The 15,249-nt window shown below is 40.5% G+C and overlaps 1 protein-coding gene across 3 annotated transcripts in view; it reads left to right on the top strand.

The window, feature by feature from the left end:
• Window positions 1-10,351: 10,351 nt before the first annotated feature.
• Window positions 10,352-15,249, top strand: part of EPHA3 (EPH receptor A3) — a 245,289-nt gene continuing 240,391 nt past the window's right edge. For all 3 annotated transcript variants that reach the window (XM_065657430.1, XM_065657422.1, XM_065657439.1), the window contains exon 1: window positions 10,352-10,566. In XM_065657430.1, the coding sequence (XP_065513502.1) occupies window positions 10,461-10,566 (106 nt within the window). In that variant the 5' untranslated portion in view covers window positions 10,352-10,460. The remainder of the gene's footprint in view (window positions 10,567-15,249) is intronic.

Genomic DNA, 15,249 nt, shown 5'->3' with positions numbered 1-15,249 from the left:
GTGTGTGCACAGAAAAAGGAAAGTTTGAAAGCATGAAATAGATCTTGCCTGAATTACTGAGGTATACTAGATGCTATAGCCATGGGCAAGGACCCCACTATGCAGTAATAATAACAATGATAGAAAGTCCACAGTTAAAACTTCAAAGCACTAAACCACTACATATAAAACAAGGGAAACAACAGGTACATAATTAAGAGTATTGCTCAGCAAGATAGTAATTTAATCTTCAGTTGCATCAAAACGAACCAATTTATTCTGTGGTTTGGGGTTTTTTTGCTTGCTTAGGATTTTGTGAGGGTGTAAAGCTGAGCACATTTCAGTTCAGTGCTACCTTGAAGACTATGCCATCCTTTGAAATTTCTGATGTTGCTGCAGGTTAATCTAATGCTAAAGGAGTTGAGGAGAGATGCAAGCCAGAAGAGCAAGATGAGTGTATTCCTGTGCATGCATTTCTGCAGCTAGTTTGGAAAGACTGCTCACTTACCTGAAATATTCTTTCTTTTCACAGGCTACTTCATTGTCCAGAAACATAAGCAGCAGCTTCCGTGTGTTAAGGGATTGAAACAGTAAATTTTACAGCACAATTCATCAATGGCATCAGTCAGTTTTAAGAGAGAGAGCATGTTTTTGCAAAGCTGCAGAGATTGCTGTAACTGAGGTCAACAGCAAACTCTAGTGCTTTTAAAAATTGATTTTACTGAAATCTTACTCCATTTTCCTAGTAATAAAGGTCTCTAAGGATTTAAACTGCTGTAAGTGAGAGCAGTGTTTGGCCCTGTTCTCTAAGTAGGTGTGGCATAGTTCCATTACAACTCCAGTGCAAATAATAACATCCTTTAAAAATGGAGTACTCTTCCTAATATTTTAATAGGCAACCTTTTGTTTTCTCTTGTAAAAGCTTGGACGTCATAAGCTTGAACTCCTAAAACCTCTAAGAAACCTTATTTATCTCCTTTGCAAAAGGTCTAAAATGATATAAGAAAACATATAAGACATATAACATAACAAGACAGGAACAAAAATATGTTTGCTTATCTGAACTATCCAGTGCAGATTGCTTCATCAAAATAACATGGCAAAATCAACATATCTTGGTTATTCAGTTCTAGACAGAACATTTGATACTGCACAAAATAATAGATGTTGCTGAGAGTATTCCAGAACTCAGGAGAATCTTTCGCAGTTTTCTTAGGGAAAGCTAAATGGCAGTTGCCCCAGCATATTGATCTGAAATTTATACAACAGCAAATTCTTCAGAAATTAGTAGTGTTATAATTTGCAATTTTAATTAAAAACAACAACAAAATAACCCAACAATCCGGACCTGTACTATAAATTATCTAAGCTTATCTTCTGTCTTTGAATGAACATTGTCCCCTCTGGGTCATAAATCTCAGGCTTTTGTATGTCTCTGAAGGTGTCTGCATGGTTCTCCATTCTTAAGCAGGCAAGGAAGTTAAAGTCCTTCTTCCACTTTCCATGATTTATCTCAGCAGCTCTTACTTCAGTTGCAGTTCTTTTTCTTCTGGGCAAAGCTAATAAGTCACCCAACTACAGCCTTAAAGCAAAGTATTATTTAAAACAAAGTCACATCAGAGTAAGCATATCCAGAAAACCAGCAGAGTACACTGTTTGCATATATTGTGTTTCAATAAAACCTTCCCCTCCACAAATCTGGCAAGTCCCTTGAATTTTTTTCAGACTCTCTGCAGAATGTCTCCTCCTTTAATTTTATGTAAGGCTCTCATTTTATGTCCTTTTTGACAAGCATCCTCTTTCTTTTTTTACTCTAGAAGTACTCTTTGATTCTAGTGCGTTTTGGATTTTTAGTTTTGCAGCTTGGCATGATGTTACTTTGAGTTCAGCTTAGAAACTGAATGTGGACTATTTTCTAGTAATTGGCCCCAGCTTTTCCAATACTTTTTTTTTTTTTTTTTAATTCTGGTCTCTTTTCTGTATATGTTTTCTAAAACTGTATTTTGAACTAGATCATTGCATCATTTTAAGAAAATCTTGCAACTATTTGTAATAAATTTCCCCAAACATATTGTCCAGATTATTCAATTGTCACATCTTTCTGTTCATCCCGCTGTTAGTTCCCCATTCCAAAGCTCGTGCAGAAGGCACCTGAGTGAAATGAATGAACATTGGATGGTTTATTTCTCTCATGAAAGCCTAAAGAGAGATGACTACTTTCAATGTTCGTACACCTTTTCCTAGTGACTTTAGTTTGGTAATATAAATGACTAGGAAATAAATACAGGCTTTCTTCATTTCTGGTACCACAAAAGTAACATACACATTCTTCCATGTTTTGATGACAGTTAAAAAAAAAATGAAAGAAGCTATTTATTCAAATTCTTAAGCTAACAGTCCCATTAAGTCTTGGACTATCTTATAATGAAAAATAACACTGATGAATAAAGGTGTTTTAAAAATTGAAAATTTAGTTCAGATAAGCCAAATCTGATGTTACAGTGGGAAATACCAGTTTTTTCATGTTCAAGAAAACAAGAAATCTCTGTAATATATTTTCCTGACATAGACTGCACATCTCCAGAATATGAAATGTTTGCATTTACAACCCTCTTTGGTGAGCCTTCTGAGTTAGAAAGGTTGAGGAGCTCCATCCTTCACTACAAGAAGCTCCATCCTTCACTATAAAGCTGCAGCTGGCTACAGGATTGGGTAGGAAAGCATATCAGCATAATATCCTATTTAATGGGTAAGAATGGCTTGACTCAAGGTTGACAGACTGTCCTGCTATGGTTCTTTTATTTCCTCTTGAGCTGGGAGAATACTGATGACATATAATTATTTATTGCATGTGGTTTATAATAATGATAACAACCATATTATAAAGAATAATATGTAGAAAATGTTAGCTTAGTCTTTTGCAGAAACTGCAGTTCTTCATTGCCCAAGTGGCCGTAGAGGATTAATAAAAAGCTACTTTGTCCATTCTGGCAAAGTCATTATAATCAAGAAAACAACACTGGAAGATTGAAGAGCTTCTCAGCATGCCCAGAGTCAGCTGGATGGGGATGTTCCATACTGTGTGACAGAACTCGAAGGCATCCAGCAATAAAGGTGAGACTGCCGACAGTTTGTTCTGCACCCAGATGTTGCTGACTGCAATGGGGGGCAAGTCTCGTTTGGGGAGCTAGGATTAGGGTGTTCCCCTGATGTTGTGGTCTCACTCTCCCTGTCTTTTGATTGGAGGCTGAGAAATTTGGATAAAAGCTGTGTGTATAAATGTGCTTCCATAAAGGAACTTCTGAAAGACCTGTGTACCATGACAAGGATTTGTTCTGAACTTGCATATCTCTTAGTCATCATATATGATGTTGCTCTCAGTTTCCAAATTAATTAGTCTACCCCCAAAGATCAACATTAAGCAGTTTTTGAAGCAAAGAGGAACTCTGAATCTCCATGCAGTCATTAGAGTTAGGAACAAGTCTTTTGAAAAAGGTTGCCACCTCTGGAGTTCTGATTTTATTTTTGGGTGGAGGCACTTAATTGGGAAGTACTAATTATACATACACCATACAACCAAATATATATCTTGCCATTCTGAGCAAAGGCATGAAATGATTTCATACTTTTGTTCTAGATGTGAAGTTGAGGTTTCTAAGAAAATGCTACTTTATGGCCTTTTACCAATCTTATTCCATCCCCAGATGCTTCCTTGAACCATGAATAAAACTCATGGTGCCAGTTCCAAGAGGGTAAAGAGGAGAAAACTCCATTTTTGACTACAAGGGAGGCGGTGAGAAGATTTGAGAAAAGACAGCAAAGGCACACAAAATATAAAAGACCCAAATTTATATATGGGACCTCAGGCATTCCTTACTGTAGCTAAATCAATTGTCAAATGCAGAAAGTTCACTGTGGAAATGAAATTGTTGAGGACTTTCCACATGTTGTGAACCCTGACTCTTCAAATTGTTTGCATTATACTATTTAAACTTGCAGTTTACAGTAACCATTTCTGCAGTTAGATTTTTAGTTAGCAAAAATGGATGACCTATTTTGCTGTCAATGTCCAAGCTTGGCTCTGCGAAAACAAGGGAATGCTTCCAGTCCAGCTCATTCTGATCACAGATATATGACTGTGCACTCTCCAAGTGCATTCCCTAAATTGTATCCTGATACCTAGAATTAGAAGTATTGTAGCATTTATTTTAAAATATGTCTACCTATTTATTGTCCACAACTGCCTGACAGTATCTTCTGGAAGGAAAAACAAAACAAAACAAAACAAAACAAAACAAAACAAAACAAACAACAAAGTCAGTCAAAATACATGAGAATAAGTAATTTCATTTCTTGGTATCTTGTTTGTTGGGTGTTTTTTTTCCCAACAGATTTTTTTTAACATTCGCTGTGTAAGAAAAAAATAAACTAATCAAACTTGCCATTATGCACCTCACTGGATGTCTGCCAATATCTCCATAATACAGTCTGGTTTTACAGGATTCATAGATTTCTACTGTAAATGCTCAGTCCAGCTGAAATTTGGCAAGCTTTTCATGATATAATAATACTCTTTTCTGCATGTAAAGGTTGCTTTTCTCTGAAAACTGGCAGTACTGTTAGTGAAGCTTTTCTTTTATGGCTTCTATAGATTTTTGTTTACAAATAGGTAAATTCAGTCTAAGTGCTTGGAGTGTCACCTTTTTATTGCATACTTAACAAATGATTCAGCCTTTATGGGGAAAACTTGCAGCTAAACTGCATTTGCATTTTGCATGCTTTTCCACTGTATTCCATCTCCATAATAAGTCAGGCTTTTTTTTCATTATGGAATTGGTGTGCAGTCACTTCATAATTACAATCGCAGCTATGTTGCTGCTCAAAGCTGAATTTCTTACCCTGTGTAGTTAATCCATTTTTCTGGATTTTCACATAATTATTGTATAAGTATTGATTAGAAAGAGCTATAGTTTAGCTTTAAATAACTGACTTATTTAAAGTAACTTTTCACACTTCAGTTATCATTTGTTTTTATTGCATCCTGTCTTTTATTCCTCAACATCCTGCATTTTCTCATTCACTTGCATTTTCACGGCAATCTTGTACATTAAGAGACCTTTGGGTTATGTTATAAAATGTCTCCCAAAGAATACTTAAAACAAGTAAATCTACTTCCTTGGCAGCTCATGGGAGGGTTCTTCCTCCTTGGTCACCATTTCCAAGGCTGGTCCACAGCAGACTGCTGCTTTGTGATGAATTTGAGCAGCAATGCTTCCATTTATAATATTTTGAGCTCAACACTTAAACAGTTAATCTGAAAAGATACACAGATATATACACGGATGCTTACTGGGAGGCCCAAATGATCACTGGATGACTTAGAAAACCTGCCTCTGGTATGATTTATGTGAAAAACGTTGTCTCAGTCCAGATCTCTGTGAAGTGGGAGGGATATCAACATTACAAACAAGGACCTTCATAAATAAGTAGCAGAAATTGAGGAGGAAGTGTTCTCACGCCTCCGAACAATCCCATCGAATCACAGACAAGGCATCTACCGATGGGGAGCATTGTTCTGCTGTGCATGTTGCCTCCTCCCCAGATAAATTGGAGATTGTCCATCCATCTTTCTTTAAGAGTACTGAACCTATCATTAATTCTTTCTGTTTGTTTTTAAGGAAAATATTTTGTCTTTAAATCTGTAAGATTAGAAGTTTCATGTCATTCAATTAATTAAACAATGCAACTCAAAAGCCAGAAACATTAAAAAGCCTTCTTGGAAGCAGACTGTGGCCCAGTCCATTGGATAAATTGATTGATTACTTCTGTGGCTGTTCCTAATAATCTGTAACATTTTTTCATTAGGCAGAAAGTTGTTTTCCTATTTAGTATGCAAACGTGAGATCTGGAGCATTCTGCCCATGTGTTATGATTTCTTTTTTCCATTATGCAATCACAGAATGTGTCACTTCCCTGTTTACAAAAGAAAAATGTAAGAGATAAAATTTGTGTTTAGTAAGGATTTTGATCTTCAATATATTAAAGAAATTAAAGTCCAGGGTTGGCAGAAAATCATAAATCATGGTTATACGTTTCTCTAGAATTATTTTATGGATGCTAGGGCAAAGATATTACCATGTGCACTCTGGTTATGTAGAAATGCCACTAGAGGCTATTTTCTTTCTTCAAAGGTGCCCTTTAAGCTCACACAAAATTACTCTTAATAGAGTAAACATGCAATTTGCACAAAACTAACACAATGCTTTCTGGATTACATGTCGCAGAGAAAAAAAAACATAGTGAAAAATTTGTAAGGAATTTTATCTTTCCTGCTGAGAATTTTCCCCAGAACCTGCAGTTTTCAAATTTTTCCAAATATTTTTGCTATTCATTTTTAGCTTGAGAGGTGTTCTTTGTAAAGGTTTGATACTAGCAATTTTTCTTATATGGATTGTGTTGTTTAATATTCTTTTCTTCCTGGATGAGTTCTCTGGTGTGAAGATATTTATGAATTCAGAATGTGTTTGCTATGAGTAATCTCAAAGTATTTGTTTAAAGTAATGTTTCTCCAATCTGGAGAAAAAATTCTGCAAAATTCTGAAAAAAGTTCAGCTTTAGTGTTTAGCCATATTATCTGTGTTGTCCCTTGTCATGAAGATGCCTAACAGCTTTCCACAACACAATGTGAAAATCCGATCTTTCATTTGTTTCTAAGAGGTGCATTTGTAACCTTCACAAGGAAAAAAAAGGCTGAAAAATACACCTCGAGTCATGGATGGTGAAACTAACCCAAAATATATGTGTGTGTGTGTGTGTATGCATGCTGTCATGAGGCAGAATTGGGAATTCACAATCTGTTGTTTACTGTATAGGTCTTAGTTTGTTCTTCTCCTTCCTTCTTCTATCTCCTTTATCTTTTTTTTTTTTTAAGAAAATATTTACCTAGTAAACACATTTTTACCTTGGAAAAAGTTGCATAGATATTCCTAATGTCCACCCTTTGTTTTCTTACACTGAACCAGTGAAGGAGTTAATGGTGACATTAATACTTGGAGTACAATTGCTTGTAGCATGTATAATCTTTCCCATGATGTTTTCTCACCCACTCTTTTCCATCAGTTTTGCATACCACATTTTCCTTTTCTCGTGTTTTGTTTGTTTGTGGGGTTTTTGTTGTTGTTTTGGTTTGGGGTTTTTTTAGCTTGGATTTTTACCTGTAGAAAATGACATCACAAATTTGTACCCATAGAAAATGACACCACAATAGAAGATCGAAGTGTTTTCTCTCAGATGTGGGCCTCATGAGTGAGTTGTGAGAACAATCCCGGGCTTACAGGTGTAGACCGGGGAGCAGTTCAAAAGCAGCTACCATGCTGAGATAGAACCATGTCCAACCTGGAGGGATGCTGGTCAATCCCAGCGTCGGAGCACAATATGGGGTTGGGTAATGTGAGGGGATGCTGTGGCTGGGCTCAGGGCACTGACTGCTGCCTCTGGTCCCTTGGAGGAGCTTTTTTACCCCCTGACAGGCAAAGATGTGTGGTGTGTGTCCTGTGACCGCCAGAGGTATGACAACATTAGGTGGCTCAGAGGATCAGGAGGATCGCAGGTGCTGGTGGAAGGAGAGAGTTGCGCCTCGTCCTTTGGCAAAGTGCTGTGCCCTACTTGCTGTCAGGCACTGGCTGGAAAATATTCCCTTCTCATGGACTCTAAGGAGTTGCCTCTCCCACCTCTACTCTTTATGTGTTGTAAAAGCTCCTCTTTTCTGGAGCAGAAGCATGGGAAGGGAAATACTGAAATCCTGCGGCTCTTCCCAAGAGGAGGAAAACAAGGTTTGGCAGTTGAACGTGGTTGCCTCTCCTTTTTCTCTTTTCCTTCTTCAGCAATTCAGTGTTATTTGGTAAAAGCATGGTGGGTGCTCAGCCTCCCTCTCCCAGAGGGGGAGCAAGAGCAGAATCAGGTGCTGCAGCTGGAAGGTGCAGATGTTTTATACACACACAACTGGAAGACTGGAAAACAAAAAATGCCTTTCTTTGCTTCTTTGGAATGACTTTTTCCCACTAACAGAAAACAGAAGTGATTTTTTTTTTTTCCCCCAGAGATTTGTTATCTTTCTTCATCCTTTTTCTTCCACCTTTTTCTTCCACCTTAAAAGAATATTTACCTTAAATCATGAAAGAAAGATTTGGCTCTACAGAGACCAAAACTACTAGTCCTGAGAATTTAATAATGTTTTAAATAGCAGACTTGCCTCTGCTATACAAAAGAACTCAAGGAGACAGCTGTGTATTCTAGAAAAGATCAGGAAAAGGAAAAAGCAAAAGGTCTGAAAATAAAAGCCAAAACCAAAACAGGTTTTATGGTTAGGGAGAGTAACATTTTGAGGAAATTAGTGTACGTTTCTGGATTTTTTGCTGGGGAAAAGCATCTTTATCAAATAAATTAAAAGGTATAATGAAATGAGCCATGAGAAAGACAAAGGAGGACAGGAGATCCCCTTCTCTGGGCCATACACTGTTAACTCTATGGCCAGACCACCCTGCCTCTGGAGGTCCCTGGTCAAAAGACTTGGGCATCTCTCTCTGTCCTTTTGGAAATTTGACCAGAGAGGACATAAGTAGGGTAGATAGTAAATCCAAGTATAAGTGAAAGGAACAGCTGGAGACATGAAACAATGGATGCTGTTAATGTGATGATTTCTTAATCTGATTGAGTAATCAAACCTGGAAACAGGGAAGGAGAGGAAAACAATGCTCATCTCCTCAACTGTACTCCCTTGAAACAAGTACTTGACTGAGACTGACTTCTCATGGCCTTATCTCTCCTTTAGTTTGCCTTACGTACATTTCCAACCCCTTTAGCACAATGTAAACCTGGCAGAGCTAAACCAAATAGTTTGGGGTATGCCAATACCGTGCAGGAGAGACATTGGCACAGGCTCTGAATTGCAACCATCCCAGCACCTCCTCTTCTGCTGTCGGGGGGCAGCAAAGGTGCATCACTGTTGAAGTGAGTTGGAGGTACTGTACTACCCCACAGGCAGCTTTGCCATTGATAAACTTGGAGGTCAGATGCTGCAGGCAGCAGCTCTCAGCTGTCCCACTGTTACCAGTGACCCTGAGGACACATAGGACAATTCTTTTGTATTTGTGAAGAGGAAGGTTGTTCAGGGATTTAACATACTGGTTTCTGAAATATCGCTGTTTGGTTTCTGTGATATCAAATATTTTTGATGTTACTTCTGCACTGTAGTTCCACATCTGTTGCTGAAGGCTCCTTTCCTCCCAGCCAGTTTCTTGCTGTCTGTGCAGACAGCATGCACATTCAGAACAAGATCTTGTACTACATGGGTGCATAACTTTGTTTTGGAGTAAAATATTTATTTAACCTCAGTATTATTCAAATATTTTTCCATTTCCACAGAACCACGCTGGGTGGCTCTGGAGACCCGAGATGAGTCACTTGGGAAGAAAGGTGTCCATATTCTGAAGAAATGATCCACAGGAGGGGAAGCTTGGGAGGTGCTGCTCTGCAGTGATTCCCCCTAGGAGCAGTGGAGTAGCAGTACTGCCTGCCTACTGCTCTGCTCTCTGCTCTGACAGGTACTCTGGGGCCTCTGATGGGCTGAGGGTACTGGAGGTAAGGTGCACACATGTAGCAAATGCTTCTAAAATACACATTTTACATGGCAACATGGTAGCTTCTAGAGTAAATCTGCACAACCCTACAGAAAGCGTCTGGGAAGAGGCTCCTACCACCACCAAGGCTCCGGTTTGCTGAGGTCAAAGTGTGTTCTTTGGGGTCAGAATTATGGTCCTGTGTGAAGCAGACTGGGCTAAAGTCACTGTAGGCAGCAAAGGGATGAATGATCTAACTGGCATTTTTTTAGCAAGCCTGCTATGGCTGTGCTCGGAAACTCTGAAGGCTCTACCACTACTTTGGAGTTGTGTTCAGCCCTGGAAAGACCGGTAATTGGACATGATCGGATTGTAGCTGGCTAAAACGGCCAGCCGAGGCTTCCGAGTTATGTGATTTATGTCATCCCGTATTGCAGAGATCCCGCTCAACGCCGCATGCCGCGGGGCATCCTTCCGGGCTCAGGGGCAGGTTCTGCGCTTTGCCCCTTGCTTTGCACCGCCCGGAATTTGTCACTCGCGACGAGGGTCCCGGTGCGCGGACGGCGACCTCTCAGCGCGCAAGTCCCGCGGAAAACCCGCTCGGGAGCGCCCCCGCTTCCCCCCCACCCGCTCCCCGTGGACAGGCAGGTGGGCGGGGCGGCGCTAGGGCCCGGGGCGGCGCGGCGGCGGCGGCGGGGCCGGGCGGGGGCGGCCCCTCCCGGGCGCAGCGCGAAGGCGGGCGGGCGCGGGGCATGGTCCCGGTCCCGGTCCCGGCGGCGCGGCGCGGAGCGGAGCGGAGCGGGCGCGGAGCGGTGGCATGCGGTGCGGAGACATGCGGCTCTGCCTGCGCGCTGCCCCGCCGACATGGACCGCCGCCGCCTGCCGCCGCCGCTGCTACTGCTGCTTCTCCTGCTGCTCTGCGCTGCCCTCGGCGCCGCCGGGCGTCTGAGCGCTCGCCCCGGCAACGAAGGTGAGCCGCGGCCCGGCCGGGTCCCGCCGGGGACGCGTGGGTGGGGGACCCGCTGAGCGCTCTCCCGTTTGTTTTTTTTTTTTTTTTCTTTTCCCCCCGTTTCCTGTATTTTTTCCCCTCTCTCTCTCTTTTTGTTAATTTTATGTATTTATTTATTTATTTCCCTCCCTTTAAGGTGGTCCCGGGCAGCAGCGGCTCCTCGCCCCGGGACCGCAAGGCTCTCTCTCGCCTTGCGCGGTGGCAGCGCGGCCGCGTCCCCGCTCACAGCCGCCCAGGAGCGGCCGCCGCCCGGTGCGGTGCGGGGCGGGAGCCGCAGGCGGAGGGGCAGCCGCCCCCCCCACGCCGGCCCCCCGAGGAAAGTTGGCGAGGGAAGGGCAGCCTGTGCCGCCCCCCCGGCCCTCCGCCGGCGGGGTGCGCGGGGGGCGGCGGCGGGGCGATGCGCGGTGGAGGGCCGCAGCGCCCGGGGGCGAGGTGGGGAGCAAGATGGGCGGCGGAGAGGGGAAGGGGCATGGGAGACTTGGCGGCGGGGGCGGCAGCGGTCTCCCGGCGCCGGGGGAGCCGGAGCGCCCCAGCTCCCCGGCAGGTGCCCCGCGTCTCCGCGGCTGCCGCTCAGGGTGAGTCGCCTCCTTATTTCTAGCCTCAAATAGCTGGCTGCAGACAGCGGTAGGAATCAGATTCGCGTGTTAATTAATAAAAATAAGCTATAAAGACTAATGCGTGGCCCCCGCCTCCCTTACCCCAGTGATAACTGAGCTGTGATGCCTTTTATATGTGGAGGGTGGTGGTTTCGTTAGTCATCCTCTGTTTCAAAACTTTTAATTAATACAAAAAAGAATTTTGCTCCCCTATAAAGCCTCTCTTTGGTTCTGTAGCAGTTTCATATCAATTTTTTTCATGTTTTAAAATGGTGTGTGGGTATGTGAATGTGTGTAAATTTTGGGAAACAAAGCATGAGTGGTTTGTTCTCCTTCGCTATGAGAATTTTTAAGATGACATTTGATGAAAATGCATGTTAGATTTCAGAGAGAAATAATGACCACTAGGCACTGTTTGAAAAAGTAATTGAAATACTTTTTAAAAAAAGAGAAGATTGCTCTTTTCCTAGAAAAAAAGGAAATGCAGCTTTTGCTCACTCACACAGTGGATGCAGTCGGCATGACCAGGATGTCCAATGTAATCATCTTTAGGGATAAAATCTAGAGTCCAAAGGTTGTGAAGAACTTCTAGCATCAAGCAACCATGGAAAACTTGCACCTGCTTGGGTTGTAGCATTTCTGTAGAGAAGCAGATACCAAAGCTATTAGAACAATCATTTATCCTGTATAAATAATGCTGATGTATTTATTGATATTCTGTGTGTCTGTGGGATAAGACAGTAAGATAATGACTTCAAATGATTTCTGGAAGGAAAAAGAATTATAATGTAAAAGAAATGAGGAAAGATTCAAACTTTACAAATCTTGGGTAATCTTAAATCAGTTGGTTTATTGCTAGGAAGGAAGCTATGGTACCACCATACCAGAAGAGCAGTATACCATCCGTTTGTATGCTTTATGTAAATTTGTTTTGCCTGCACAGTGCTTTATATGCTATTTAGAAGAATGTGCTTCTAACAGTTGGTCACTTCTAAGCCTCCAGATGTATGTTATTTTGTAAATATTGTCATCTTTCACAAATGATTTTCAGAAACGAAAACCAGAGTGTTGATGGGGTTACTCTTGTCTTATTAGAAGCATTTTAGGAATGTATGTAGTTCTGTCAGTCAGCGGAGCAGCTCTGCCGCCATGGCAGTGGTAGACAGACACAGTCTCTAAACTGAGACTAATTATGCAAAAAATATATTAGAACATTCCAGTTTGCAAACCCACACTTTTTGTTTCTTTGTTTAAAATCACTGACACTGAGAATTGAGACAGGAGGAAAAAATTGGTGTCATACAGAATGCACGTTAAGTGTACTTGTCTGAGTCAGCTTTCAGCAGATACTGCTTCCGTTCTGTTTTCAGCTTCAAGAACTTGTATGATTTGGGCAATATTTTCAAAATGGCTAGTGAAAATAACATTATAAATGCAGTAACCCACTTTTAAATGCTTGCTTTTTTCAGTTATGTATTTCGCTGTTCCTTAAAAAAAAAAAAAAGGAACAATGAGTGTTTCTTCTGAAAATGAGACGAACTTTAAAGAAAATCCCTCCCGCCACCCCCCTCCTGTTAGGAGAGCTCAGTAATTCTTTTATTTATTTACAACTTATTTAGGCTGATCATGTGAGTTTAGAAATCAGAATTATTATAATTTACTGACACACTAAATTGTTTTGTGATCAAGCATGAGCATGCAGCTTGAAATTATGTCAAGATTGTTTTCCTCTTTTAAATAATCCTTTTCTCACCTCTTCACTTACCTACCTACTGGTGTTACCATAAATTTTCCCCCAAAACTAGAAATAGATGTTTCTGCATTTCCGTGGGGTGTTTAGAAAAGTTCTCATTTTCCAACACTGAGAAGGAGATTGTTAATATAGGCATATAAATAAAAATGTATACAGTTTCTTTCGTATGCTTTATATTAAAGCTACTGCTGAAATTCTCCTCATGGATCGTTTTAACAAAGCCATGGATCTAATTTTTGGTATGTGTATATAGCTTTGTCAGACTTCTGGGAAACATGAATCTTGCAGTAGACACCTAACAAGAGTATGTTCAGAGCTCTTAGTGATGTTTCCTAAATTTATTTGACTTGAAAGGATTACTCTTTTTTAAACACAATTTCAGTTAATATTTGCAATTAACACTAAAGCTGATGACTGTTTGACTTAGTACTAATACTGCAATGGAAGCAGATGGGATGAAGGGAGAAAAGAATGAAAGAGGCCGAAAGTGAGTTGTTGGCTTACTTCACTTTGTGGTGTTAAATGTGGTTTTTTCTTTTCTTTTTTTTTTTTTTTTTCTTGGAGTGCTTGAATTTTTGTTAATTTGCTTCATCCCAGAGAAGTTTTATTTGGAGGTTTTTCATGATGAAATGTAAAATTTTCCATTGAGTTTATTTTTAAACTCTCTGCTATGCTCATCACAAAACTGCATACATTTTACCTACATAATCAGAGAAGCTCAAGAAGGTTCCCTAAATTTCAAATTTATCAATGTGCTGTGGTAAGGTGTGTGCTATTTTCTGTGAGGCAGGAAAATGTCAGGAAGATTTACCATCTAACTTTTCCAGTTTGAAGTTGCAAACTGAACCCTGTAGGTACGTAGGAACCACGTTCTGCTCTTCCATTCTGTTGGATATTTTCCTTTTAGGGAGTACTGTGGAGTGTGTTTTAGAAGGATGCAGTTTCTTTCTGAATAATTCCTATGGTATCAAGAAACTGAATGAGCTATATCATTCTGTAATTTAATAATTTTTCCTCTGTCCATTCTGTAACTATATTGCCTGCCTAAGGGTACCAGCAACCTTAATTTCACTGTTTTATAACCCACAACAGTTAACACTTGACCTAGGTCATTAACAGGATTATCAGCAAATTTGTTTAAGCTTTTACTGACAACCTGAATTGCTTCAATAATATTTTGACTGTGCAGACAGGAAACTTCTTGTAACCTCTCAATCTAGCATAAAATTAATTTCTTGCGAACGCAGTTACCAAAGGATCAATACGGTAAATCTCCTTACAGTACTTGGTTTCAAATAGCGTCTGTTTTGGTTTACAGCAAGAAGGTTCCAATCATCCTCTATTTTCAGTCTGTATTGGATTTGGAGATGCGGTTTCATCTTTTATTCATTGATTACCATCTCAGAACTTTGTGTAACTGCGCAATTAAATGCACCATTTTATCTGGGCTGGTCTCTGTTAACAGTTAAAGTTGCTAAAGACGACTTACTGTGCCTTTGTAGTAATGACAGCTCTTGGCGTAGTTTTGAAAAATGCGGTGTTCGCACATGGAGCAAAATGCCCGCCCAACTTTTGCATGCAATTTTGGGAAAGGCTGGCAATACTGGAAACTTTTCAGTAGAATCTAAAGGGCTTGCACGGGGGGAAATGCTATTTACAAATCTCTCCTCGCTGTATGTCAGGTATGATTAGGTCCAGATAAGTCCTCATGTATTGTGACACAATTTCTGCTGGTGTCTGTAGCTTGCTCCTGAGTGTTTATCTGCAAAAGAAGTTAGGTTTAGAAATCTTAATGTGATACTTTTAAAAATTTAATTTCAGAAAGCTCAAAGTCGTGGAGGTCTTGAGGGCTGTTTTTCATACAGCTGTATCTTATTCAAAGCTTCTGTGCTTAAGCCTGAGCTCTATGATTAGACAAATAACGAACATGTTTTAAAATTTGCATCATGATGTTTTCAAAATCCTGTGCAATGGGAGAAGTAAATTGGGTAAATTCCTTACTTTCTGTCAACATTTTTGATAGCAGGCTGTAACACATGGAATAATTTAATTTCTTTTCTCTTACTGAAGTTTGTCTTGTCTTACTGCTGATTTCAATACTGTTTATTAAAAAGAAAAATCACTACATTGTCTATAGCAAACTTAAAGCAGATGTTTGAAATACAAAGATGTCCAAATTTGACACAGCAATTAATTCTTATTGCAGTTAGTTAGGATAAAACGTATTGGGTAACCCACGATGCAGTCAGGGCGTAGAAACGGGTTAGAACTCTTCTATACTCTCAGCTTCAGGAA

Source organism: Caloenas nicobarica, chromosome 1, assembly GCF_036013445.1.
Source record: "Caloenas nicobarica isolate bCalNic1 chromosome 1, bCalNic1.hap1, whole genome shotgun sequence".
Taxonomy (NCBI): Eukaryota; Metazoa; Chordata; class Aves; order Columbiformes; family Columbidae; genus Caloenas; species Caloenas nicobarica.
Note: the sequence above shows the minus strand (reverse complement) of the source record. Positions and strands in the feature narration are given on the sequence as shown.